General features: G+C 47.0%; 7 protein-coding genes across 7 annotated transcripts; 4 read left to right on the top strand and 3 right to left on the bottom strand.

Moving 5' to 3' along the window:
* Window positions 1-5,513: 5,513 nt before the first annotated feature.
* GGS25DRAFT_517272 (uncharacterized protein) lies at window positions 5,514-7,091 on the top strand (the record flags this gene model as incomplete). The annotated part of the gene is made up of 1 exon (XM_049263361.1): window positions 5,514-7,091. The coding sequence occupies one exon, from the start codon at window positions 5,514-5,516 to the stop codon at window positions 7,089-7,091; it is 1,578 nt and encodes a 525-aa protein (XP_049121761.1).
* Window positions 7,092-8,221: 1,130 nt separating this feature from the next.
* On the bottom strand, window positions 8,222-9,560 carry GGS25DRAFT_517273 (EF-hand; the record flags this gene model as incomplete). Its single annotated transcript, XM_049263362.1, has 4 exons — window positions 8,222-8,685; window positions 8,811-9,183; window positions 9,306-9,324; window positions 9,520-9,560. 4 exons carry the CDS (start codon window positions 9,558-9,560, stop codon window positions 8,222-8,224), a joined length of 897 nt encoding a protein of 298 aa, XP_049121762.1.
* A 1,967-nt stretch (window positions 9,561-11,527) lies between these two features.
* GGS25DRAFT_49375 (ChaC-domain-containing protein) lies at window positions 11,528-13,115 on the top strand. The gene is made up of 6 exons (XM_049261281.1): window positions 11,528-11,566; window positions 11,632-11,802; window positions 11,861-11,892; window positions 11,955-12,004; window positions 12,085-12,089; window positions 12,207-13,115. The coding sequence occupies exons 2-6, from the start codon at window positions 11,744-11,746 to the stop codon at window positions 12,769-12,771; spliced, it is 711 nt and encodes a 236-aa protein (XP_049121763.1). The 5' UTR covers window positions 11,528-11,566; window positions 11,632-11,743; the 3' UTR covers window positions 12,772-13,115.
* A 149-nt stretch (window positions 13,116-13,264) lies between these two features.
* Window positions 13,265-14,450, bottom strand: GGS25DRAFT_49393 (RNA recognition domain-containing protein). The gene is made up of 5 exons (XM_049261300.1): window positions 14,263-14,450; window positions 14,128-14,200; window positions 13,908-14,014; window positions 13,616-13,851; window positions 13,265-13,557 (listed from the first exon to the last, which is right to left on the bottom strand). The coding sequence occupies exons 1-5, from the start codon at window positions 14,280-14,282 to the stop codon at window positions 13,460-13,462; spliced, it is 534 nt and encodes a 177-aa protein (XP_049121764.1). The 5' UTR covers window positions 14,283-14,450; the 3' UTR covers window positions 13,265-13,459.
* A 3,597-nt stretch (window positions 14,451-18,047) lies between these two features.
* GGS25DRAFT_49689 (uncharacterized protein) lies at window positions 18,048-20,862 on the top strand. The gene is made up of 3 exons (XM_049261562.1): window positions 18,048-18,877; window positions 18,928-18,988; window positions 19,039-20,862. The coding sequence occupies exons 1-3, from the start codon at window positions 18,143-18,145 to the stop codon at window positions 20,808-20,810; spliced, it is 2,568 nt and encodes an 855-aa protein (XP_049121765.1). The 5' UTR covers window positions 18,048-18,142; the 3' UTR covers window positions 20,811-20,862.
* On the bottom strand, window positions 20,829-22,110 carry GGS25DRAFT_49700 (beta subunit of citrate lyase). Its single transcript, XM_049261580.1, has 2 exons — window positions 21,906-22,110; window positions 20,829-21,837 (listed from the first exon to the last, which is right to left on the bottom strand). Exons 1-2 carry the CDS (start codon window positions 21,949-21,951, stop codon window positions 20,915-20,917), a joined length of 969 nt encoding a protein of 322 aa, XP_049121766.1. The 5' UTR covers window positions 21,952-22,110; the 3' UTR covers window positions 20,829-20,914.
* Window positions 22,111-22,227: 117 nt separating this feature from the next.
* Window positions 22,228-24,824, top strand: GGS25DRAFT_471651 (uncharacterized protein). Its single transcript, XM_049259363.1, has 2 exons — window positions 22,228-22,410; window positions 22,522-24,824. Exon 2 carries the CDS (start codon window positions 22,638-22,640, stop codon window positions 24,525-24,527), a length of 1,890 nt encoding a protein of 629 aa, XP_049121767.1. The 5' UTR covers window positions 22,228-22,410; window positions 22,522-22,637; the 3' UTR covers window positions 24,528-24,824.
* Window positions 24,825-26,383: the final 1,559 nt, after the last annotated feature.

A 26,383-nucleotide genomic window follows, 5' to 3' on the forward strand; every position in this document is an offset into this window, starting at 1 on the left:
GCCTCTTTTTGCCTCCACGTCCCGAGGTCCTTTTGCGTCTAAAGTTCCTCTAAGTGCATGTGTGCACAGATATGTGTGCATCAGCGATATATATTAGTATATGCTAACGCAGGTGTAAAAAGATAGGTCCTTTTACGAGTAAAGAAATAGCATGAAAAGGTAAAGTGACAAAATTGATCTAACAAAGAAACTTGGACGTGCAAGCTCCCGGACAGGGTAAATTGAAGCTTCCAAGGTCATTCGAGAAAAAAGACAGGTGATTACTGTATGTATGTACTGGTGCTGATGAAAGAATCAATACTTGTACGCATGTGTAATGCACTAATTGAGGTACCTACATCATCTATGCATTGACTTTACTACCTAGTAGGTACCTACATAATGGCACCTGAGAGGCATGTACCTAGTACCATGTATTAGGTACCTAGATACTTACTACTAGGTACTACTGCAAGCACTGTTGAAGTTTGTGCGACAAGTCAAATCGAGGGAGACAAAGAGAAAAGAAGCCTTTTCATTGGCTTGCTATCTTATCCACCGTCTTTTTTACCACTTGCTTTAACGACCGAACCAGCTTCCTTTCTGACTCGATCGAGGATCGGCTACTACGGTTGGCTATTTGAGAAGAAAAAAAATTGGGGGCGGGTGCTTTTTTTGTGTGAGCGGAGGTGCTATGTATGTAGAAAGAGAATAAATAACATGCAATAAATAAAAAGAGCCGATGATAACACATTTTCGGTAGTAGTCATCTCCAGAAAGGGTGTATTTTCTTCCAAGCTATATGTGTTGTATGTAACTTGTCAGAGCTTCAATCAATGCTCAGATTCTGCACGATAGGCATATGACATCTGGATTTACATGTAGGTAGGCATGTATTGTACAATACCTAGTCATAGGTACCTAGATACACACGTACCTTATGTACCTAGTATGCTACATCAATGTTTGGAATCTGACGACGCAAGCTTTGCTACATAGCAAGCTCAGGGGTTCTTCTTTGTTATTCATTATTATATGCCTCTGAGTCTCAGCACACAATATTCCCAGTCATACCTAGTTAATAGCATACGTTAGTAGGTCCTCAAATAATGGATTACAAAAAAGATAGCGTAGGAACAATAGGCAAGGGCATAGCTGCCTCCCACGAGACTTGAATGCATATACTAAACCAAGCTTGCAGTAGCAGTAAAAGCTTGAGGGGGGGCGAGGGGTTCTGCATGTGGGTAAGGTGGACGCACTGACTGAGCTCACCCCCCCTCCAATGTCAACCAGACTTCAGAGCTCTCGGATTGGCCCAGTTGAGCTTGGGGTGTCGATACGATAGGTGGGAAAGTTCGTGTGGAGGCTTTTGAGGAATGGCGGGGCTAGAAAAGAGACATTGTCGGGTAGCCATAACGGGCTTCGTTTCATTCATTAGAGCTCCCTCTTTTTTACCACATGCAACTTGATGCAAGGTTGCCTGTCCCACATTCAATCACATCACCTTTCTCCCTCCGCCAGTCGAGAGTGAGGAGCTGTCGGCGAAAATGCGATAGGATCCCATCGGTACGTAGTTCAAGCACCTTTAAGCCTGATGACATCAGGCGTGAGATATCAGCTCCCACCGCAGCTGTTAGCTTCCTGATTACGGATATGGTATTTGACACATTTTATTCGGGACGGAGCTGGATCCCCCCTGGTTGGGTATGAACCAAAATGGGGAGAAAGAGAACATGGATGTAGTAGCTACCCAATCTCTTGTTTGTCATGCAACTTGTATAGACTCTAGAGCCAAAGAAAAAAAAGAAATAAAAGACCACCATCATAAGCTCCTATTCTGGTCAATCGTAGAGCTTGCTAGATCGTATAAGCGCTGCCATAATCGGGGACGGAGAGGCTGAGCAGACACATGGCAATTCATTCGTCTGAACCTTTTTGTTGATTTAATTTATGAATAACTACATACCTTGTCGTTGATACATAAGCATCTTCACAAGGGGATATATGTAGGCAGTTATGTAGATAAGATGGCCTCGTGTATGTATACGAATCGCACAAATGGAGACTTTTTCTATTAAGGGACACATCTGCGTACCTAATGCGCAGCGCATGCGCAGATTTCTTGGTCTTGGACCCTTACAAAGCCGGCGCGGCACTACTAAAATAGGGAAACTTTACGTACATACTTTGGTACCACCGATTGCTCAACTTTGAGTGGAGAAAGCGCACTACTGCAAGTTACCTTATTCTTGTATCTTTTTTTTTTTTTACTTTTTTTTTCTCTTTTTCAAACATTGAAGTTACTCGAAAAGTGCTCCTTTCGACTATACGCTTTTGTCGTTTGTATGTAAACGCAGGATATCACGTGCAGCCACGTGATAACTAACACTTTAGGGGGCTTGGGGGGAGAGTTATTTTCCCTGGGTTTCCAAAGCACATACCGAACTAAGCCACTCTCAACGATCGTCATTATGCGAGCAAGCATCCGAAGCATTTGCATATACCCATAGCCAGGGCATGACACATTGGAAATTCCCGCCAGAGAGCTTCCTAATACACAACATAAATCCGATCCGTCGGTCGTCTTCAATCGTCTAACCTAGGTAGCTCTAGGAGTTTCGGCCGACCGTGTGCGGATCACTAAGTTGAGATGGGATGGGAACTACGAACACGAGATGACTAATAATATACTGGAAGCTATCCGGCCCGAAATGGAACCTCTAAGCCTTGCAATGCAGTGCTGGTCTCGATGAATATAGCTAAGTAGGGAAATGGATAGGCTCCTCTGACCTGAAAGCAACTTTAGCGTATGGAGGAGGCGCGTCAACATCGAGCTCCGGGCAATGACCAACAACACTATAACTTGAGTTATATATCCGAATATGTAGGGCACGGCCTCGTATTGACTGACAGGCGCAGTGTGCTCTTCTAGATGGTGTGGGGTGATCACGCAGAGATTCGCGATCGTGGTCGGACGTAAAACCGTTCACATCCAAGACATGGGACGAGCCGATCGCTGTTCGTCATGCTCTCTGGTCTCAGACCATGGTGAGGGGTATAAGGTAGAGAGACAGTACGGTGTCTCATCGATCAAGGTATATGAAATGTGCTCCTTGCACATTTCTATGCTTACATACAATTAGTTGTATGAAATTGTGAATACCTTGAACACTGGCTTCACCCTCAGTCGTGAGGGTGATCCTCGTATATAGGTAATAGGTGGGTAAGCTATCTATACAATACTGACATTAGGAACTAGTCCAAGCTCGCAACTTTGTGTTGCTGGAGTAAGACCTGGGAATATTTATGATTGGGACCAAAGTAAATAATCCGAGTATTGACTCGGCTCCGTCTGTTTGATGTCGATACTATTGCAAGTCTGTACTGGCAATCAACTGACAACACTTCAAAAAGGTTCATGAAAATTCAAAGACCGGAAGACACTATACTAACCTGGACGACTCGAATGGATCAGGGTCACATCGGCGTCGGCGATGATAGAAATCCTACCTAACAGACACCCATATGGATACCTGCAGCGAAACCTTGACAAACTCAAGCTATAATCGATATAGCTTGAGTGCTAAATATAGAGGGTAGACACAACTGTGCATATCCCGAGCGATCGTTAAGGCTTACATGCCTAGATAGTGCAATACCCGGCATGTTTGTTTGCTTGCTCTGCTATTCATACTATCATCCAAACAATCTCATACGAATTTCAGTTTGGAATGGCAGAATGCAAGATATGATTGCCTCGAGAGATGCAGTTAATAATCAGCGAGGAGCAAAGAAAACATTCAAATATCAAATATGTAAGACGAAGACTTCAGCCAATTGGAAACTACCATCAGTCTTATGCTTGCGGGTTTAGTAGTTCCTCCAATCGGCAAGTAACTATTATATCATATCAATTCCAGCTACATTATTAAAGGTAGGCAGTAGGGAAATGGATACCTATTAATTACTGTGTATGTAGGTAGGTAGGTATACACCAATCGTTATCCGCTACCTACAGTAACATTGAAGCGTTGGTGGCCATGGAAACTATGATTACGTGTGGAGGGCAACGACATTTCATCGTTCCTCGTGCCTCCATGTGCAGTTAGGAATGCTTCCTCTTCAGCTATGAAGCGTGGTCTTTCGAGTCTCGAGAATGACGTATAAATTCAATTCAGCTCAATTCAATTCGATCAAGTTCGTGCTACGGTTGTGGGCACATTAGGTACGCAGAGAGCGGTGATGTCCTTCAATGTGAATCCGGTAGGACAAGATGGTATGCGAGTTCCCGAGACTCGTTCGCTTGAAGAATAGTCGTACAATTGGTAGGCATTATTGAATTCTTGTTTTTCCTTTTCCTTCCTCTTTTAGGGCTTACAGAGTATAACTTGCTGGGCATGTCAATGGTTAGTCGTGAAGGCTTCGATAGTAGGCAGCAATTGACCAATTCAACTATTTAAAGAAGAAGCATAGTTATTATGTATGTGCCTAGGTTAGATGGATTAACTAGATGGATGCTTATTACAATGTAGTACCTGGGAATAAATAAGGTACGCTAGTACACTAATGTACATCTTATTGTATTAACATTGAATTCTTTTGGTGGGAACCAATAGCTTTCTCTTTCTCCATTCTAGCTACTCCATTCCCGTGGTCGCGGTTGCGTGGTCTGGGGTAGGGGCACGGGCTTCAAACTAATCGGCGTAATACAAAACGAACTTGGCAGTACCTTAGGTCCTTAGGTAGGTCCTACCAATGGCTACCATAACACACGCATCTTTTTACTACACTAATCTACGTACATCCTTTACAGCTTCGCGTCCACTTTCCCCAACATTGAAGGTTCGTCAGTGAAACATGGCGGGCCGTCTATTGTCTAGAACAAAACATCCTTTTTCAGATTTATGTAACCTACACTACTGTGTACCTACACTATTGTGTGCGTAAGTGACAAGACTAGCTGCTTACCTACCTAGTACCATCTCCCTACCTACCCAATATAGGTACATATATTGTATTATTATTATTATTATTATTACATACATACTATTTATTTTTCCACTTATCCGGATCTAATATCGAATGGGGTGATCATTGTTTAACAAGGGCTTCGATCGTTTCCCGATTTCAGCCATGAAGATCCAGATTCTCGACGAATGTTATTGCATACCTACCTACCTTGGCCTTACCTACTTCTACATAGTAGCCTACGTACCTTCACGCAATCCTTCCTACACCCATTTCTTGCTTCATCCTTCATTCGTGGGCATTCACTTTAGCTCTTTTGCCTTTCCCTTCTTTGCTCTGGCCTGAGACCATTGATCCTTAGGGTACCAAGCTGCTTTCGTCATTTGCTTTCTTTTCCGGCCCTTCCTCTCCTCGTCTCACTTTAAAGTCTGCCCATTCCTCCACCCAACCTCAGGTCTACCTACCTGCTTCTACTTCTTCTGGTTACCAATGATCGTCAATAATCGCTTGTCCCAAGAGGGAGTATAAGCGGCTAGTCTTCCGAGTCCACCGGCATCGCATCCGCAATGTCGTTAACTGTGAAGCACCTTAACTCCGATGCCTCCTTTCTCCTGTCCTTGGAGCCCATCCTTCCCGAGCTCGCCGACCACCTGAGACCACAGCCGTTCACCATACTTCTTGATCCATGGATAACTGGCCCCTCTAAGATCTTCCATTCGAAGATATCCATAGCGACGCATATACATCCGGCATGCATCTCATCACTCTCGGAACTGCCGGCACAACCGGACCTCGTCGTTATAAGTCAGCATAAGAGTGACCACTGCAACGAAGCTACGTTACGGCAGTTACCAGCGAGCGGGACAAGGACTCTCATTCTCGCCGAACCCGCGGCGGCTCGGGTAATCAAGAGCTGGAAGTACTTCGATGCGGATAAGATCCGGACGATAGAGCGATGGGAAGATCCAAGAGTGACGGGCAAGCAGTCCGTAATACGCATCCCAGTACCACCCATCGTGCCCGGTGGCCAGCCAGGTGAGGTGACTGTCGCTTTCATACCGCAGAAGCGCGATATAGCGGGCTTACATGCCGCGATCGGTATCACGTACCGACCTCCGCCCACGCATGAATACCTATATCATATGAAGACCATTGCCCCTGCAATGTACAAACCACCCACGCCACCTGCCACTCCCAGCCCACCTAACACGCAGGCCTCTACCGTGACCGGGACCTCACTGGCCATACCCGAAAGCATCCTCCTATCCCCGGTTACGCCGCCCATCTCGCCGCAATCTCTGCGCTCCGTACAATCCACATCAACCTTAATTCCATCCCCGAATTTAAATTCGTACTTCCCGCGCTCCACCTCCCAGGGCCACCATCCCTTACGCCGCCCCACCACATCCAACGGCCCCACCGCTGTCACCACCACTGCCATCACCCGCCCTCTCTCAGTTATCTTCTCCCCTCATGGTATCTCCTATGAGCACCTTGCACCCTATGCCACATCACACCTAGTAGCCGAGGCTGCGCTACCGCTGACAGCGCTGCTGCATTGTATGGATAGCGTCACAAACCCGTGGTGGTTCGGCGGCAATATCTGCGCGGGCGTCCCCGCCGGCGCCGCCATCGCCACGCGTCTCGGTGCCCGAGTATGGATCAGCGCGCACGACGGCGAGAAAGAGGTTCGTGGCATTGCAACGGGGTTCCTGAGAACGCGCCGGTGGAGGCGCGAGGAAGTGGAAGGGGCTTTGGACCTTCCTCTGCCACTACCTCCTCCTACTCGCGGAACGACGACTTCATCCAAACAATTCGGGCATAGCCGGCAATTTAGCGGCAAAAGCGTCAACAGCAACAGTAGCGCCAGTGCCATAAGTACCTCGATACTCCGTCTCGGCAGTGGCGACGAGGCCACCATTTCTGGAATGGGCATGGTATGGTGTTCAACCGATGCACACCGGAATGCGCATTGGGAGAATAACGATAGCAACAACAATGCCCGCGATAGAGAGAAGTCGACACCGCAAAACACGCCCAGGCTTGTACCCAATCCGTCTTCGTCTATTGGGCTCAAAGGGAGGAAGTCATTTCGAGCAGGCCTATCTTTGCGGTTCAAGAGTGCTGCTGCCGCTACGTTCTAAGGGTTGGGGTGAGCTGTGTGGTCAAAAGGTGCCTTCTACAACGAATTTTACGAAAGAGAGGAAACTCAATTTACGGCTTCATTGATGAGAAAGAAACCTTCTTTCTCGTCAACCATATTTTTCTTATTGTTTATAATTTATACACGGATATTTCGGGCTCGGCGTGGATTGGATATGGGAACGGGAACGGGAACGGGTCACGGAATCGGGAATCGGACTGGCAAATACCTAGTATTTTTTTTTGACCCAAGGCAGGCGGGAAAGGAGGATTTATTGTTTTTTGAAAATGTTTTTTTGTTGGTTGCAATTTTTATTTTGCTACGTGATACCAAGTCTAGATGGATCTGTCTTTACTCTAACCTACCTACCTACCCTAGCTTGTCTACCTAGGGCGCCTATATCTATCTCCCTTGCCTCCTTCCCACACATGCATGCACCTCACTAACTACTGGGTAGTTATCTGGGAATTGATTTTTCTACTTTCTTTCTTTCTTGCTGCTTGTGTTCATCCATGATAAAGAACCACTGTACATACATACCTACAGGCAAACCCCCCTCCCTCCATCCCTCCATCCCCTTTTTCATTCGGGGTCTAGAAAAAACAAATAAAAGTTCCGGAGAGGGAAAGAAAAAAAACCAAAACCAAAATGACAACTAGAAAAGGTTTCAAGTTTTCTCATTCATTCATGGGTACTAACAAGGTTAGTCATATGAAATGCAAGAAAATAAAAACCAAAGACGCCTGTAGGCAATATTTATTCTCCCTTTGTTTCTCCCTATCACTAACTACCTATTTCAATGACCGTACCTACGTATGTACTTTAGGTAGGGAGCAGGGTATCTAAGAGATGATGATACTATAGTTATAAAAAAAAAGATCCATGGATCCTGCCTCTTTCTCTTGCTTGCTCTTTCACATCCATATAACCGTTTCTTTACACTATGTTATATCTGAGCGTGCGTGCGTACGTAAACTCCAGGTCTGCCGCAGAGATGCGTCTAGGATCGCCCATCCATCCATATATGCCTGTCTCATCATGGTTGGATATATATGTATGTAGCCACATATAAAATCCACATATGTCCATACAACTACTCTTCACGGCGAGTTTCTTGCCTGCTTATTCGCTCTACTTAAGCTGCTTCAGAATCTCGACGAGGAAGTCCTCGAAGCTTAGCGTGATATACCCATCCCTGTCCTCATCGTACTTCTTGAATACGTCCGTCATACGCTTGAGACTGATGCACGCCTGGACAAAGAGATCGAAGCTCATGACGCCCTCGTTTCGCTTATCATATGTGCGGAAGAGCAGGTCGACGAATCCGGGGCTGAGGCGATACCGGAAGGCGACGAGGGCGTTGCTGAATTCGTCGAGGCTGATGTTACCACTGCGGTCAGCGTCGAAGCGGTCGAATAACGCACGCCACGATGCTAGGAAGGACCAGAGGCCGCAGAATTCCTCGAATCCGATGGTGCCGGATCGGTCGCTGTCGAACATGCGTATCATCATACGCACTGTCTGCGAGTCGAACGCTGTCCAGTCCCCGTTTACAAGAGCAGCTGAGAGTTCCTTCTCGGAGAGTTGACCACCACCTAGGAAAAAAACATTAGCCCAGTTCCCTCGCTTTTTGTCCCCTTTCTTCCCTCCCTGTCGCATCATTGCTACTAATGTTGACCGCAACGATCTGAGGGAGAGTATAGGAAAAGGGGTAACGCACCATCCTTGTCAACCGCTCTGAACAGCGGCAGCAACGTGGGATCGGCACCACCTTCCGGCGGGCCAGGTGAAGGGGGCGGCCGACTTGAAGCGGGTGGGCGGGTTTGGGCGACAGGGCGTGGTCCGGAGGTAGTAGGTGGCGGCGACATGGTGGAGCTAGGGTTAGGTCTGTACTTGTAGTTATCGTAGCTGTTGCTATGAGCGTTGTTACTGTAGCCTCCTGAATGTGCAGCAGGACCTGGACCGTAACTGGTGGGAGTTAGGCGTCCTGTGTCGGTGCGTCGAGGAGGAATGGAATCGTGTCGTGGGCTAGGAACCGGGGGCTGTGGTCTCGAATCGTATCGAGGAGCTGATGAATGTGGTGCGCCGCCCTTCTACGATAAGAAATTTGTTAGTTGCAACGAAAGTGGGCGCACAGCGGGAAGAGGGGTTCGCGCAGGGGTCAATGGGTCAATGTAAGGAGTATTTGAATCCAATGGGAGGCGCATGTTCATACCGGCTCAGGTTCTGCGAATCTGTTTTATGAAGATTAGCTAAAGCCATGACGCATAAAAGTATAAAATCTCGACTTATTGCCGATCATACAGGAGTGAATGAGGTTCTACTACATATGTAGGGGCTCATTCAATGTTGCGCCCAAGTATCATCACAACTTGAGTGCGAAATAATGACGATGGCGGGGTATAATAGTAGCATTGGAAGTCACTAACCTTGGCAATTCATCGGGGTTGTAAGGTCTGTTGTAAGCCATTGTGTCTGATCGGTTGAAAGCACCTTACAAGTGGATGGCTATAGGTAGAAGAAGATAGGATCAAGATCAAAACACGACTAATGATCTAGTTGAGGTTTAATTATTTTATATAGAAAGAAAGAAAGGACGCGCTGTGGGGAGTAGCAGCGCAGTTGTTGTTTGGTTTTTGTATGATAGATGAAGTGGGAGATGGGTGGTATGTAACGGGCGCTAGATGCTAGGTTTGTCTGTCAGGTGGAAAAGATAAGCAGTTAAAATTGGGCAAATCGATGATCAGGTACTACTAATAAGCGGCAGTGCAGCTGGTCCGTTACATAACAAAGAATGCTAATCAACAGTGTAATTTTGGTGCAGTAGTAGATTCAGCCGCAAAGGTTGGAGACAGGGAGGATTCTAGTAGTCAGGGATTATGGTGAGTTTTTTTTTAGTTTTTTTTTGTAAAGTGTAAGTAAAGTGTAGAGACTCAGAGAGCAAAGACAAAATACTAAAATAGCAGTTGGAACTTGGTACTGTAGAAAGGTAAGAGATATGTACATACCTTCCTTCTCTTTTTCGAGGATGGGGGGTTGTGTGAGTGCAACCTCGGAACTCGGAATTGATGACAATGAAGATTTAAGTACAGAATAATTCAATAAAAAGCAATGTTTGCTACTAGTAGGTTACTTGTATTAAACCCAGAACAAGAAAAAATAAAAAAATAAAAAGTGATTTCAACTTGAAAAAGTCGACTGGTTCTTTTCAACTGTCTTGTCTCACAGTAACTATTACTGCCCAAGCGCCATATGGGTATTCGGCACCGCTAAAAAAGACTGTGTATGACTGACTGTAATAGTATGGATGTCCATGGATGGACTGTAATAATTATTACCTGGTTATGTTATGGAGTAGCATAAGATGACAGATCCGCAGGCAACAGTATGGGCGATCCAAATATCACCCGTCTTGACCGGCGGGGCTGTGTGTCTTGTTTATGCGTCTATCAAACGCTTCCGGCACTCTCTGACCGTGACCGAAAGGGGCAGAGTTTGTCGAATAAAGACAAGGTAAAGCCTAACTAGCAATGATGTTTGTAGAAGGCTGATTGCACCAATATCTGCCGAATACCTCCTTTAGCCTACTAGCCCTACTGCTAGATTGCAAGTTAGGTTCAGCTGCCTTTGTGAGGCTCTTCTTCAGCTGCCCATGGATGACGAGGCAACTTTCATCCTATCTTCGTGCCGTGCCGTCATCGTCATAACTATTTTGGTGGGTGCAATAATTAGTACCATGCATTACATAGTATGTAGGTACCTAATACTACCAGGAATGCACATTACATTCAAGGCACAGGGTACCTAGTAGGTACATATTCCAGGTATCAATCCAGGTAATGCTGAATATTATTAATTACGTAGCGGCATGGCGGCATGGCGGCGCAGAACACCGAACTCCATTTCACTGCAGGCTGCGGGTGCAATGCGAATGAGGCGCATGCTTCCTTGCTTTCGCGCTATCGCGGGGTGCATATCCATGTCCCTACACGCGTATAGCGTATGTACAATACAATACTAGGTTAGGTATGTATTAACTAGAACGCTGACGAATATTGATACGATGTAGATGACGCTGCCGACCACATTTCATCTGAAACCGGGCAACTAGGCTGTTGGATAGGGCTTGTAGTGTGTGTGTGTGGTATTGACCCGAATAATTCGGAGCACGTTTGTTGATCGTGGAAAGGGAAAAGAGATGGAACTAAAAAAATGGACATGAAGGATGCTCCCTTCTACAAAAGCATACGGTATAAACAGTATATGCACGAACTGTGTTTGTTGCATATGTGGTAATACTAGGCAGTCACGTTTGTACGTGCTAGAAGCCCATTAGCCGGAGCCGCGACCGGCAGCCCACAAAGTCGGCAGGTCCACCGGTGGTAACAACCGCCATAAGGCGAAAAGCTTGGCATCAATGGTACCATTCCGACACTCCGATATCCAGTTATCATCTATAGTATTCTATACTACTTCGTATGTATTTCGTGTAACGATTTAGATAAGAACAACGCCCTGATTATCTCACATGGCATTCTAAGATTTAACACTATCTCACGAAGTTGCCCTATTAATAAATCATAATCACGTACTGTAAACCCCACCGACTCTTCACTAGCAGAGAAGACACGAGAAAAAATATATAATAATCCCATGGCGGCCAACGGGGAGGCCGAGTCCGGTGCCGATGAATTCTGGATCTTCGGCTACGGGTGCGTTTTCTGATGATGTTCAGGCAAAACAATCCACATACTTATTCATGAGCCACAGGAGTCTAATATGGAAGCCCCCGCCGCATTATGGTGAGAGACTCATACCAAATTTCTTCGTGAGCGCGTGAGTCTGTGACTCACTTCGCTTTTAGATCGGCGGGTGCCCGGCTGGGTCACGGGATACGTCAGGCGGTTCTGGCAGGTATGTAGGACACCCACCCACCGTACCACCGCATATTGATCGGGCACCAAGACACACAAAAATGGCTTACACTGCCTTAGGCAAGGTAACTCCAACCCTATCTATGATAATAACCAGTGGATCTCGGGGCAACACCTACCTACCTAAAAAGGGGGGGCAATTCTACCAAGAAACCACATACCTTACTCACAAACCCACACAGCCAAGACCACCGCGGCACGCCCTCAGAGCCCGGGCGTGTCGTAACCCTCATCGAACGCCCCTTCTGGGCCTCCCTCGCCGACGCGCACGACACCGCTCCGGACAAAGTCTGGGGCACCGCGTACCGGATCGTGCCAGAAAAGGTGCGCGAGGTAAAAGAGTACCTCGACATCCGGGAGATCAACGGGTACAGCATCCACTACACCGCCTTCCACTCCTCCTCCTCCTCCATCATCCCCCGCACCCTCGTCTACATCGGCACCCCCGACAACGACCAGTTCACGGGCCCGCAGGACCCTCAGCAGCTCGCCGAGCACATCTACGTGAGCGAGGGTCCCAGCGGGCTGAACCGCGATTACCTCTTGAGTCTGGAAAAAGCGCTGGATGAGCTGAGTCCCGAGAGCGGGGATGCGCATGTGACGGATCTGTCGGACCGGGTGCGCGAGATCGAGAGGAAGCAGAGGGAGGGCGATCTGCTGGTCGAGGGCTTCGAGCACGACCCTGTCGCGCATGAGTTTAGGAAGGTGACGAGTGTGGATGAGCAGGAGGAGACGGAGAAGGAGTAGCTTAAGGAGAGTCACGTTGTGGCATCGCTGTGCAAGGGTAGAGAGGGGGGTTTGGATCTCGACAGAAAAACCTGTTGGCTCATAGCGGTTCTGCTAGTTACATATTTTCGGTTGCTGCCCTTCCCCTTTTCCTATTTCCACTAAAAAACTCGCAATTGGGTATACCCACTCCATCCAGGGAACCTCATTTCCTCTCTTAAACCGCGAACCTTTTTGCGATTTTAATCTTTCCTCCCTCCTCCTCAAACTCGGGAAAACTTCATCATAACCACAAGCAATATTTCCCCCTTTTTTCAGCCTTTTGTGGGGATATAAAAGATGGTTGAGGCTACCTAACTGAAGCAACCTAGATAAAGCTATAAAATAATACCGGGATGACCGGGCATCGTGAAGTGAAAAGAGCGAAACGTACTAAGTTTATGTACATGGGGGGGGTATGTATATGGCGTTGAGCCGCATCTTCCCTTGGCTCAAATAGGTCCAAAAATGCTGGTGGTCTTTGGGAGCCAGAAGGGTTACATACAAAAGAGATAAGAAGGCTAGGCTATCGCCCTAGATGTGGAAGTGACGTGAAGTGGTGGAGGATTGGATATGATATAACGCATAACCCCTTTCCCATTTAATCCAAAGTAGCATCCCCCTTAGATTTTACTTTGCTTATGCTGCACATGTCCCATATACTAGCCTTTTAGTATGGTGGCTGTTGCGGGGGCTGTTGCTGCGGGTGTTGGCCTTGGTGTTGTTGAGCCTGCTGCTGTGGGTCTGCGTATCCGTAGGGTGCATAACCTGTGTATACATCTCAAGTTTAGTGGAAGCTGATGATGAAGATAACCAAAGTATTTACCTTGAGGTGGGGGTGTTCCGTAGGCTTGCACCTGGTAACCCCCGCGTCCGTAAGCCGGAGCGTACATCACGGCATTAGGCATCCCATACGGAACGGGCTGGCCGGCAGCGTATGGCATTTGAGGTTGTGGGTAATTCCCCCTTGCCGCATATCCGCCACCCCGTCCACCACCGCCGCCGCCACCTCGGGGCCCGGTATCAGAAGCCCTGTCGACACGGATGGACCGTCCATCGAATCTAATTTGTGTCCCTTATTAGAGACAGGTTCGAAGTGGCAAAAGAGTTCATCTTACTCAATGTTGTTCATGCCAGCAATGGCTTTTTGGGCATCGGCCTCATTGACGTATCGTACAAATCCAAATCCTCGGCTACGGCCGGTGTCACGATCTTTTACGACAACCTAGTATATGCTCGGTTAGTTCATTATCCAGCTCCTTGACATGAAGACCACAATTCATCATAACCCATTGACGGGTGGTATGGATATAATAGTCAGAGCTTTGAATAACGCACCGCTTCCTCTACGGGGCCATACTCTTCAAATTTCTGTCTCAGGGTTGCGTCTTCCGTGTGCCATGCAAGCCCGCTGGAAACAACATTGGTATTAGTTGGGTAAATAATATACGGGGTGAAGTGATTATTCCTTACCCGATAAAAAGTTTAGACATGGTTATCAAATGATTGCTTTAGTCTAGGTAAATCTGCATGAATGGATGTTAATAACCGACCCATGTATATAAGATGTTGGATGAATGTCTTAAGGCTGTTGTTGTTGTTGTTGCTATTGCTGTATATTGACGAAGAGATATACAAGATAAAGGACGGATTTGGAAAGAGACACGAACAGTTTTTCCTTTTTTTCCTCTTTTAGCAATACAACGCTAGATAGCGACAGTAGACGAACACGAATAGTCGACGCTAAATGGTGACCAATACCGCAAAGTTAGGTAGGTTACTCGTCGGTCACCTAGATAATTCGTATGATTTAAGGCGGAGCTGTGGCGTAATGATAGACCAGGGTGAAATGGGACAAGATGACAGGGTTTAAAGCGTATAGTAGCTATCAAGTGGGTTTTCAAAGATAGATTGATCCAAGAGCCCTGGATATGCTGTCGTAAAGAATAGATAACTGCGTGCTGACTGGTCGAGGAGTGGAAAAGGTTGATATATTCGATCTCGTCCTGTACTATTATATACTCTTCGCCATCCCCTCTACTCAGGCTAGGACACCCGGGCCGCAAGTCCAAAGCAGCCTACATCCACATTCACCAGTGACTGTAGCCATCAATAGAGAGAAGGGAGGGAACCAGCAGGGTTGGCTCCAAAACAAGCATCAAACAGAGGAGGTGAAAATGACCTCGAGCTGTTCTGGGGAAGCAGCATAAGACCCCACGCGGTACGGATTGCATATACCAGAGAAGTTGTTAAGTCGGCCATATCCTGAAAAGGAATGCTAGTAACTAACCTGGGTAGCAGCTCTCTCGCTTCGTGTGGTCCGAGTTGTGCGAAACTTCATGCAGCGGGAATAGCTGTGGTGGACTTCTAGAAACGATCTGCGAATAGTATGCTCTAATTACCCAATAAACTATACTCGACATCCGCCTGATCTTGCCAGGTGTGGTCGATCATAGTTGTTAAAAGTCTCGCATCCAGGGCGCGAAGATGATAGTTGGATATCCACGGTTTCGTAATCCCTGTCGGAGGCTAAAAAAAGGAACAGCATAGTCTGTTCGCTGTCCATCCTTAGCCTAGTTCTTCCTCGAGCCCTACATAACATTTCGTTAAGACCTTCCGAGTCTTGAGTAGCTGTAACATGCTTAAGAGCTTGAGGAAAGGCGGCCCAAGTCTAGTCACACAAGGGTGTCTGTCCATTTCTAGACGTTCCGCTTGGCTGTGATCTACTAAGTGCCTAGGTTAGGTAGGTATTGTACCTAGTTGCTTAGGTACCCTAGGTAGGTAATAGGTAGTAGGTAAAGTACCTAATGTGACAAACATGATCTGTTTAACATAGTAAAATGAGAGAACGCTTTTCTCTTGCGGCTACATCGTCAATACCAATGTTAGCTATGTAAGTAGTACTGTAGTAGAGGTATGTAAGTACCTACACAATGGCAAATGGCCAGACTTCCCGAGATTTCCATGGGGTTTATTGGGTCAGTCTGCGAGGTCGCGTCCCACAGACAGGCCCTGAAGGTAAGGGTCTAGTAGTATCAAATGCTGGGCACCTTAGCTACCTGGCAGATAGATATCCCGGTATGATGCGAGACGCACAAGGATGCTAACGTGCTACATTTTAATCGTGGGTGGGACTGAAACTTCGATATACCTACCGTAATAAAAACGCTTAGGCTTACATCATAGGCCCTACCAAAGGGAATGAAAGGCATGTCTAAATGGCGATCGAATAATTACCGAATTTTCAAATGACGCTCTTGGAACTTGAAGAAATGAAGAAAAAATACAGTTTGAATATGGAAATTCAAGTTGACCCCGCCCCGCTACATAATGCTGGCCATGCTTGCCCATGCATTCCGGGGTTATCATGTGATGATGATATTAAATAGTACTAGTTAACTATATGTACCGGTAAGTACGGTCACATCAAGACTGAGCTTGCCTACATGTAACTTGTGCTGCATTAGTAATCCACATATGTACACGGTACGTTTCTATACATAGCACCTAGTATATACATACATGTAGGTACTATAACCTCAGAAATTTCAAAGTTATATTGAACCACTTTGTATTCGCAGTTGCTTGAAGTTTATAACCGCTGCTTCCGAGAATAAGACCATCTGATGCTACTATGTACTTACTATGTATGTGAATGGTAGGTCGGTACCTATTCACCGTACTTGCTTAAACGACATGAACACCAAACTCCAGATGCCACTTTCTAAATAAAACAAAAGGCATGGACCCGACAGTACAGTTCAGCTAAAATTCAATACAAGATGCGTTCCGAGGTTCCAGCATTGAAATGCTTGTTCGCATGGGATGCGACGTCACATGCAGCCATGGAGGTCGCAGTCGATCATTGTGTAATATTGAACCATCTACCGAACCGAGCCTCCGCACGACGAAATAAGTTTATTAATACCATGGATGGTATTAATATGGTGTCATATTAGATGCACTTACAGATCTCAAGGCTACCTATGTACCTAGGTAGTTCAATATGTAACTACATACCTAGTAGTATCTTCAATGTTCCAACATCGAAATCTAGACCTCGAGTAGTGAAACGTCTCGAGTTTAGGTATAAAGCTTAGATGATAATCATGTTGTATGTTAGCTACCAACTAAACACCTAGATCGGTAGTTGGCAGTCGCAAATAGATATTTTCAGGTTGGCATATGTTTAAAAGACGTTACCCGAGCTGACATCTCATCTCATATGTTGAACAACAAGCATCAATTGAATGATATAAAGTCTGATGGCCTAGTAAGGTCGTAAGTAAAGGGCTTGGCTGCATATCCACATACCGTACTCGCATGCGCAGATCGATATGGGCCAATGAGACTCTTCGCAAAGTCCCAGAGTTCCAAATTCCCCTCCAGGGGCATCAGGGGTTTACTTGGCAAGGTTTCTGTGACGTCTTGGGATTGAAAAGCTTGGCCTGCCACACAATGCCACACAATGCGCAACCTCATGTGCGGCTCTTGGACACTCTTCCAACCCTGTACGTATCATTCTCAATATCCATGAGAATGAGATGTTACCAAGCAGAATCAGGCGCTAGTTTGGCTCTCGTTCTAATTATAGAGATGAGGATATTCGACCCGAAGGCTAGGCTAGAATCCCTGAAAATCTTAGATTCAATGTTGAAAACTACGTACATGTACATAATAAGAACATTGAAGCCAGGATGGAATCAATGATGTCTAGGAGAATTGATGATCCAATTGATGGCATATGCACATACCAGCGACGTCCCTACATATGTACATGCACTACCTAATGTAGTTGCATATATCTACATGCATGCATACATAGCAGTACATACCTCCAGGGGGGTTATCTACATTTTTAATGGATCTACACGGAGATGTTTGACTACATGTAGGTACTATGTAGGTAAGTATACAGAATCGCTCCTTCTGCATACATACCTACATGTATGTATGCCCAGGTGTATCTACCTACCGGCATTTAGGTAAATTCAATGTTGCTTATTAATGCAACCCCTCTCAAGGCTTGCTAGGTGCTGGGATATTTCAGTACTTTACCGACTATCCCACATCCACGTTCCATGTTACCATCTCATCTCGTCTAGAGTTACTACTATTGCTTCTCTGTTGCTTAGATTGGGATACCATTGCTACGCTACATAATACATCTTGAGCTCACGGGCTGTATATTCGTGCCATCTTCTTTTCTTTTGTCTCGTCTCAGGAGCTCTTTGCTGTTTCAATCCTTATTAAGAGGCGAGCTTTTAGGCGGCCGCTCTACCCTCCTTGATGTCATTGTGTGTATTATTGCTATTCCCATAGTCTGTCGCGTCATGACGAAAATTCATATCAAATGGCCAGTGACAAGTCACGTCTGAAACGCCGGCGCAAACAGGAAAGGGGGAAAACAATTCCTGAAGAGCCAAACGATGTGCCGCAATCGAAATCGCTATCCCGCTATGACATCGTTGAAAACTGGCTGGAGCAAACATCTAAACATAGACACCAAGCAGAGGTGAGAGGTAGTAGTCGCATATCTGATCTATTTAGACCAATATCCCCACACAATAAGCACCTTAGTGGTGTAGATCCAAAATGGAGCTCTCGTCACATCCTTCCTAGCGACAACTTTCGCCAATCGGGTCCTCCTTTTCGGGTCCTGGGCCTGGTAGATTCAAGGAACTCCACGCGAAGACGGCCCGCCCCTAGCGATAGCTCATTCATCAGTGGTTTTGAAACTTCCACGAAGCCTCCTGGCTATGATCATATATCCATTCGACAGGATTGCGGAAGCACCCCGCCGGCTAAGCCTCCAAGGGAACTAGATTTAAACCCTATACACGCTTCATCCCCTACGTTTCAAGTAGACGAGCCAGTGAAGTTCGAAAAAAAACTGAGGCATAAGACGAAAGAAGACAAGTACGAAACGAAGAAAAAGAAACGAACTCGTGAACGGGACGGCGCTACAGGCCAGGATGACCCCCAACGAAAGAAGAAAGCCAAGACCGAGAAGAGGAAATCCGCAATATCCAGTAAAAATGTTGTGGACAATTTTTCCTCCGGTGCTGTGCTAAATAACCGTATCACGGTAAGAACCTTGCAGGGCTATAGTGGCGTTGGTCTGACCTACTATTATAGGTGCAACCACACCTGAAGCCTGGCCTATTTGACAACGGGCGAGCATCAAAGAAACAGCCTAGTATGTACATTCCTAGTGGATATTTGAGCCTGAACTCTGATAGTAAACAGTTTCCGATTTGGCCTTTTCCGAAATGCAGTTTCTGAAGAAACAAAGAAGGAGCTCTCAGCCAAAAACATTATCCAAATCCCGTCTAAGAGAGAGACAGCGAGAGGGTAGAGAGATAGAGCAAATATCTTCCTTTTTCTTACCCCATAGAACAGATGGGAATACACACAGGTTAAAACATAATGGTTCAGGCGAACGTGGTGACGGCCACGGTCCGGGACATCAAAGTAGACAACTTTCGGCCACATACTGTCAGGAACCTTCCAGATCACCTTCTTCAACCCACTATTTACGTTCCGAACGCAATCATGCACTTCGGTCCCCTCGGGAAGGGATTCTAGGACCTAATAACGTGTCTGTATATGAATCTAATAATTGCGACAAGAACCCGGGAGCGAAGACTACATATTTCACATGGTCTAGCAGTCGACACTCGCCCGAAAATAATAAGAAGGTAGACCGGTTAAGCTTAAACGAATCAGGGTCAGAGTGGCCGACTACTCCCGAATCAATCAGAAGAGATATCATAGCGACGGGCATATACCGTAGCACTGGTATTTCTCCATACGACGAGGATTCTATCCCTGATCGAAGGTTGGGAAGAGCAGCTCAGAGAAATGCCCATTGGATTGACCCCACAGGACCTGGAGACTATGATAAAAGCATACAGGCTGAGACCAGTGAGACCAAGAAGGTAAAGTATCGAGATCAAGCCATGATGACCGATAGTCCCTCGAGACACCTCAAAGTATTACCAGACGAGCAGGTAATGGGAGACGGCCAAAGCTCCGGGTCCCATGGAGGCACTGTTCGGCAAACACCTTGCAATTCTCCAGTTGATCGTCAGCAAATTGTCAACGACACTCGCCTCCGCCCTAAGGATAATGGTAGCTTAAGACAAGACACTATCAAATCTCCGTCTGTGCGGGCCGTTGAGTTAACAACCGCGCACAGTAGTTCCCCTTTTTCGGAAAGAAGAAAGAATCAACCTCGAGGGGTACAAAGTGAGAAAGCGATCGATCAAGCGTCGATAAATTCTAGAGAAGCGATGCCGCCTCCACCTATCCCATATAATGGGAGGGATACTTTAAGTAGTAAAGATGGTATACAAGCTTCCCATTCTATCAACTGCAACGATGGGTCACTCAATACTCCAGAGCGGGCTGAAAGTCATAGCACACCTACTTCCTCCGAGTTAAACTCTACTTTTGGACGAAAATTGCCATCCCTTGACGCTGTGTCTTGGATACCCCAGAGAACGCCTTCAAGCACGATGACTAAAAGTCGGCATGCTTCGTCCAGACCGATCGTGAACTCGCCCATCTACATAGATCAATTGAAAGGGGATCCAGTTCTAGGCACCTCCCAAAAGAAGCCAATATCTCAGTCGCAGGGTTTTGAGAATATAGAAGATATGGCCGAGTTCATTGCCAGAATAGAGACTGAGTCGAAGCTACAAGAGATTACACGCGACTATGACAATGCGGGCTTGGAGCCAGCCCTAGACGAGGCAGCACCAGACTATTTTCAGTCGAATCCAAGGCTATCCATCAGTAGCGAGGAAGTGGAAGCGAACCCTGGTCTAACTTCCATCACAGGGGACTCGAGGACCCATTCGCTACCAGAGGAAGAGATTAGCGAGGCACATTATCCGCAGTACGATATTGGAGGTCTAAATACACCGCAGGAAGGATTGCGACAGGTTGACGATTTTGATGAAGAACGTGCACAGATGTCGGCCTTTTGGCGTCCGAACCAGTTCTTTCAATATTGACCTTTATACTATAACCCAAGATATGGATATCATATTGTAATTAGCGGTAGATATATTGGCTGTATTTACATTTGAATGGTGGGCAGGTTCATACCTCGTGCCATTTATTCAGGTTCTTGATCTCTCCATTTCTCTTGTAATCCTTGGATGTCTATTCCACATCTGTGCGCCTTATCAACAATGGCCCTCGCCTTCCCTGCAACAGGGGCATCAATCATTGCCCCATCCAAGGTCCACGCTCCTCTACCCGCCTTAGCAGCTTTTTTATCAGCAATGGTGATTCTGACTGCCCATTCAACTTCCTTCTCTGAAGGTGCGAAGAGTCGTTGCACCATCTCGACCTGCGATGGATGAATGCATTGCTTGCCATTAAACCCCATAGCCTTACCGCCTTGGCACTCCTCCTCGAGTCTTGCTAGCCCTTCCTCACCTTTGTACGAGGTGCAGACCAAGTCGATCGCGCTGGGCAGGTTAGCAGCGCGGGCAGCCGTTACGATCGCAGATCGCGCGTATAGAAACTCGCCCAAGCTTGGAGTTCGCGTCAGTGACAAATCGAGGGCGAAATCCTCGGCTGCGAAGATCAGGCCACTCAGCAGCGGAGACGCGGCGCAGATCTCACGGAGGTCGACGATGGCGCGAGCTGACTCGATCAATGCTACGATCTTGATGGGATTGTAGTCTTGGCTACCCTCGCGGTGGCGCTCGGGGGCTAAGTGCTGCAGAGTTTCTGTCACGAAGGTCAGGTCGCTCGCACCGTTCACCTTGGGCAGCACAACAGCGTCGACAATGGGCAGGGGCGCGAGGGCCATGAGATCATCAAGGGCGTGGGGCGTTGAAGCGGCATTGATGCGGATGGCGAGTTCGGAAACAGCGGACGGTCTTGACGAGAGACCGGAAAGATGGGCTTGCAGCGCTTCACGGGCTTGCGGTTTCGCGGAGGGCGTCACAGAGTCCTCGAGGTCGTAGGTGATGTTGTCGGAGCTCAGGCCGAGGGACTTGGTGAGCATGCGCGGGGAAGACGCCGGGACTTCACTTGGGCGCGGTTAGCAAGAAAAGCTGATCGTTGGCAATGAATGGTGCATCAATGTTCTTCACCGTAAAGGAGAGCCCGTCGGAGGATTGAGCTTGATCTAGCTGCCATGATTACCCAGGTACCTAGTGAATTAATTGCTCATCTTGGTTAATTATGAACGTTATCGACAAATGGATTTAGCTATGCTTGAGTTTCATAGCTACCGACGTCATTCGTTATCATATCGATCTTATCAAGATCGAATCTCGACTAAAATACATAGGGGTTGGTGCCTTTTTTATTCTGGGGTTGAGGGAATGTGGGGGGCATTTAGCGTGCTGCGGTACCACCCGGCGGCTGGTGCGAGGTACAATACAAGTAAAATACACAGTACATAGTATAAACTTTAGACTTTAAAGCCGTCAACACCAGAAAGTATATCCATTCGCACCATGGCAACAACGTTCATACTACTAGGTACCTAGTACCAGGCTAGTATCTACCCAGACAGGTACGCGATTGCCTACTAGTGTTGCTAGGGCAACTGCGTGCTTGCCTTGTACAATATCGCTACAGTATAAATACCAGGTAGGTAAATTCTTAATTCTTTCTTCTTTCGACCCATTTCACATCATCTTATATATATCCCATAAATCACACAAATCTCATACAAATCTTAATATCTTACAAATCTTACATATCACGTATAATATTCACACTTTGATACCCATATCTTCACCATTTTTCATTACCAACATTGTAGAGCACGCCTATAAGAACACCCAAAGAAAGAAGAAAGCTGGAATTAGAGAAAAATGGAGCAATCAACGAAGACAACTTCTCATTTCGCTTTCATGCGTCTACCGCCGGAACTACGATACACCATTTGCGAGCTTATCTACAACACTCACCTAGGGAGTCTTGTCAATCTAGCAAGTTGCAGCAAACATTCATATACAATCTCTACGCCACTTCTATACCATACCTTCAAGGTCTGCATGGCCAACCCAGCCCAACTAGTCCAAGTCGTGGAACATTATGCCAATAGACTAGGCCGTGACAATGCTTTCGGAAGGGTCCGGCGTCTAGAGATCTCCGGCCCGGCCCCACACCACGACCCGGTCCCGCGCCCTCCCAGCACTTGGGAATATAATTATGATTCCGAGGTGAGTATTTTGGGAACAGACGAACGCTACAACAATTTCTGGCACCGCCGCCCACTAGAATATGTTGTGGAATCGGCATACCGGACTGATGGAGATTGGCAACCGTTAGCCGACTTGATAAAGAAGCTACCTGCTTTGGCAGACCTTGTCTTTCAGCGCTTCGATCAAGTTCCGCCCTGCCTTCTCCAGGCCTTACACAAATATAGGCCTAGCTGTAGACTACATGTCAATCCTTTTAGTCTATACAGCTTATCTGCCGAGCCCGCTATTGCAGATCCCCATGAGTTGATGCTCGCCACGTCACCGTGCCTCTACAGCATCAGCATCGGAGTAGGTACCGCCAACCCAGGAATATACCCCGAGACATATCATCTTGCCGGTGCAGTCATGCGAATGGTATCAGGGCTAGCCCCCAACTTGATGAAGGTGTACCTATATCGTGAACCAGGCGATGACCAGCAAATTGACGAACAAGCCCTATTATCCTCGTTTCGCCCACATTGGGTAGACTTGCCCATAGCAAAAATGCCCTTACAGAAGAATGGGTCATTGTCTCACTTGGATCTCTATCATTCTTGTTCCATATTGCCACGTTTCCTCCGCGGTTGGAGCAAGCATACCGATTTCACCCGTCTGCAATCACTCAGGCTGGGAGGTTGGATTAAGCCAGACACAGTCAATGACCTCGCAAATAATTATGAGTTTCCATGTCTGACAACACTGGATCTCAGTTTGTCTCGTATGTCTGACCCGAGATACTATGAGCTTGTCACCCAGTTTGTTCATCGCCAATCAGGACTTCGCGTTTTGGAAATGGATTGGGTATATTGCATTTCCCTGAATAGGGTGCTTGGTCGCAATCTACGAGCTCTGACATTGAGGCCTTTTTGGCCCCGAAAGGTGTGTTTGACAGTAAACGATATCGACCAGATCCGACAAAGGTGCCCCTTCATCGAGAACTTGAGTTTGGCAATGCATCGTTCTGAGGGAAACACAAAAGAAGTAGCTCTATACAGGGCGCTAGGCACGATCCCCAAGCTACAGCATTTATGCCTCAACTTCGTCCAGCCATCACTTCCAACAAACGATTTCCCCAGTTCGCGGTATTGTCTGCGCAAGGGCCTTATCAACTGCGCCGTGGATGAGCGTCTTGCCTTGGAAATTTTCGAGACCATATCGGAAATGAAGAAAGGAGACGACTGCATTCCACTACAGACGCTGAAATTGCAACAATCCTGCAATCCCAACATCAAGCACTCCTGGCCCATGGGGAACAGTGTCGCAAGTATGTCAAAACGGGCATGTCTTTATAGTCTTGCTCGAACTTGGCAGGTCGAACGCAGCGTGAGAGACGACATGCCTCCGATTGCACGGGTGCCTGACTTGGAGAAATACCAGTCTATAGTTGACTTGAATGTACGGAATGCGGGATCTGGCTTCCATAGGTCTCACGTGATGGAAGCTTTCCGGTATATCTGGCCAGAAGGCGATCGTTTCAGCTGGCAATACAACTGGCATAGCTTTCCACTCTTGAGATAAGGTCCAGATCCGCGAGCGTTTCCGCGCCTTTTCACGGTCACTACGGGGAATAAGACGAGCAGCTAAAGAGGCACCGCAGCTTTTGGCCGGGGCCATGGCAGGAAAAAGTCGGATAGATGTTTGCAAGAACGGGGGAAAGGGCAAGTTGGGGAGAAAGGCAAAGGGAAACTCGTCGACAAATGTACAGACGGCCGAGAGGATATATAGAACGATTCATATGGCGTTAGCTATGAGGAATAAACATCTAGGGAGCTTACTAGGTAGCAAAAATGATAAAGATGCAGTGATTATCTCACAGTTCCTTGCTATAACGATAGTGTTGGACTTCGCAGTCCCCGTTTCCTTGTTATAGGGGGCGATAATATCAATTAGGCTTCAGTCAAGCCAAGTTATTCGTAGTAGGCAGCGGCACAGACATATGTTTAAGGGTATATATAGAGATCATCGAGGAATATGTATGATAGTAGAGAATTTTTGCTAATGTAATGTGATAAGAACTTGGTTGATTCAATTCTAATAAAGTCTCCTTGAGCCCTAGACCTCGATAGCAATGTCTAGAACCGACCCCTTAAGCCATACACTGATGGGTAAGAACCCCTCTAGCTGGTACTCCTTTACTCAGGCATACTTGTGTGGTATGGCATTATCCCCTTCTCCAATTCGTTTATTCTTCAAGAGACCTCGTATCCTGACCAGAACAATAATCACGCCAAGGTAGAGTGAATCTGCAGGGTCAAGCCGAGTCGCTGCAGCGGATGAATGGCAGTGCCAATGACAGGGGGTCTGGTTTGGCACCAGTGACGTGATGCCTCTTGAGATAGCTTGACATACCTACCTACCTAGACAGCCCACCTGCCTATGTAAACAGCCGCCTTGTCATGGCCATCGGCCCTATGTGCCAGCATTCAACAAGTCGGCGCCCTTTGGCCATTCAAACGGGAGTTCGGGGTAGGTAGGTAGATGCTCATGGAAAGCTGCTAGGTACTACCCCAAGTTTTCTAAGGCCAGACCCCTAGCTCAATCCGTTCAGGTTCCGATCCTTCGAAGGTACCTTCGGCAGGCACGCAGTGGAATCTAGATCCTTCCGGAAGGACCACCTCGTTGTCGGGAGATGCTGTGGGCTTACTCAGGTCGCTAAGTTCCAGATGATACCACGAAGCCGCATTTACTCGAAACATGCGAATGCCATGAATTATACCTAGCAAAGAGTTTTCCGACGAACGTTCTAGGTTTCGGTTGAGGACTGTGCTTCGAGTTTCGGTCGCTTCGTTCTCGTTGGCGATCTCCGCGCCTTCTGTGGGAGTATACAGATTCTAATCTTTCCGTGTTGTATGCCCATGCTCATAGTTATTAGATGCGGCTCGGTGTATACTATCCTCACTTCTTCAAAGATAGTTGCGTCACTTCACATCGTGGTATTCTATCCAAGATGAGACTGGCCCTTGATCAGAGAAAAAGGCTCGTGAAAGGCCCAACGTCTAAAAATAAGAGACTTCACTCTCAAGACTTGGGCGATGTCACCCTACATCTATTTCTGGCATATTGCCTTTTCCCGAAGCAGAATACCCGGGACGACGTACCAGAACTCCCAACCCCAATCCAGCGACGAAAACCTGTTACCAGTCATTGATCTAATGGCGTGACCTCGGCCATGGGCGCAAAGCGGCCCTGGAAAAATGTTTCTCTATCAGGCCAGTCTCGAACGGCCAGTCTCCCGATTTTTCTTTCTTGCGGAGCCTTTCGCAGTCACCCCCCTTTAATCGCCGACCCCAAGGAGCTTGTCCATGATTTTGGTTTATACCTATCCTAGCTCCCCTGCATGGAACGGAGCTAGACATGTGATGACATCTTTAGCG

Source organism: Hypoxylon fragiforme (assembly GCF_022984875.1).
Source record: "Hypoxylon fragiforme strain CBS 206.31 chromosome Unknown GGS25scaffold_1, whole genome shotgun sequence".
NCBI classification, from domain to species: domain Eukaryota; kingdom Fungi; phylum Ascomycota; class Sordariomycetes; order Xylariales; family Hypoxylaceae; genus Hypoxylon; species Hypoxylon fragiforme.

Bases quoted from the DNA above. Each gene is read 5' to 3' on its own strand.
- GGS25DRAFT_49375 (XM_049261281.1), top strand. From the start codon at position 11,744: ATGGCGGCCAACGGGGAGGCCGAGTCCGGTGCCGATGAATTCTGGATC. The intron at 11,803-11,860 runs GTGCGTTTTCTG...CATGAGCCACAG, and splicing joins TTCTGGATCTTCGGCTACGG to GAGTCTAATATGGAAGCCCC. The intron at 11,893-11,954 runs GTGAGAGACTCA...CTTCGCTTTTAG, and splicing joins GAAGCCCCCGCCGCATTATG to ATCGGCGGGTGCCCGGCTGG.
- GGS25DRAFT_49393 (XM_049261300.1), bottom strand. From the start codon at position 14,282: ATGTCTAAACTTTTTATCGG. The intron at 14,201-14,262 runs GTAAGGAATAAT...TGTTGTTTCCAG, and splicing joins ATGTCTAAACTTTTTATCGG to CGGGCTTGCATGGCACACGG. The intron at 14,015-14,127 runs GTGCGTTATTCA...AGCATATACTAG, and splicing joins ATGGCCCCGTAGAGGAAGCG to GTTGTCGTAAAAGATCGTGA.
- GGS25DRAFT_49689 (XM_049261562.1), top strand. From the start codon at position 18,143: ATGGCCAGTGACAAGTCACGTCTGAAACGCCGGCGCAAACAGGAAAGG. The intron at 18,878-18,927 runs GTAAGAACCTTG...CTACTATTATAG, and splicing joins TGCTAAATAACCGTATCACG to GTGCAACCACACCTGAAGCC. The intron at 18,989-19,038 runs GTATGTACATTC...GATAGTAAACAG, and splicing joins AGCATCAAAGAAACAGCCTA to TTTCCGATTTGGCCTTTTCC.
- GGS25DRAFT_49700 (XM_049261580.1), bottom strand. From the start codon at position 21,951: ATGGCAGCTAGATCAAGCTCAATCCTCCGACGGGCTCTCCTTTACG. The intron at 21,838-21,905 runs GTGAAGAACATT...GCCCAAGTGAAG, and splicing joins CCGACGGGCTCTCCTTTACG to TCCCGGCGTCTTCCCCGCGC.
- GGS25DRAFT_471651 (XM_049259363.1), top strand. From the start codon at position 22,638: ATGGAGCAATCAACGAAGACAACTTCTCATTTCGCTTTCATGCGTCTA.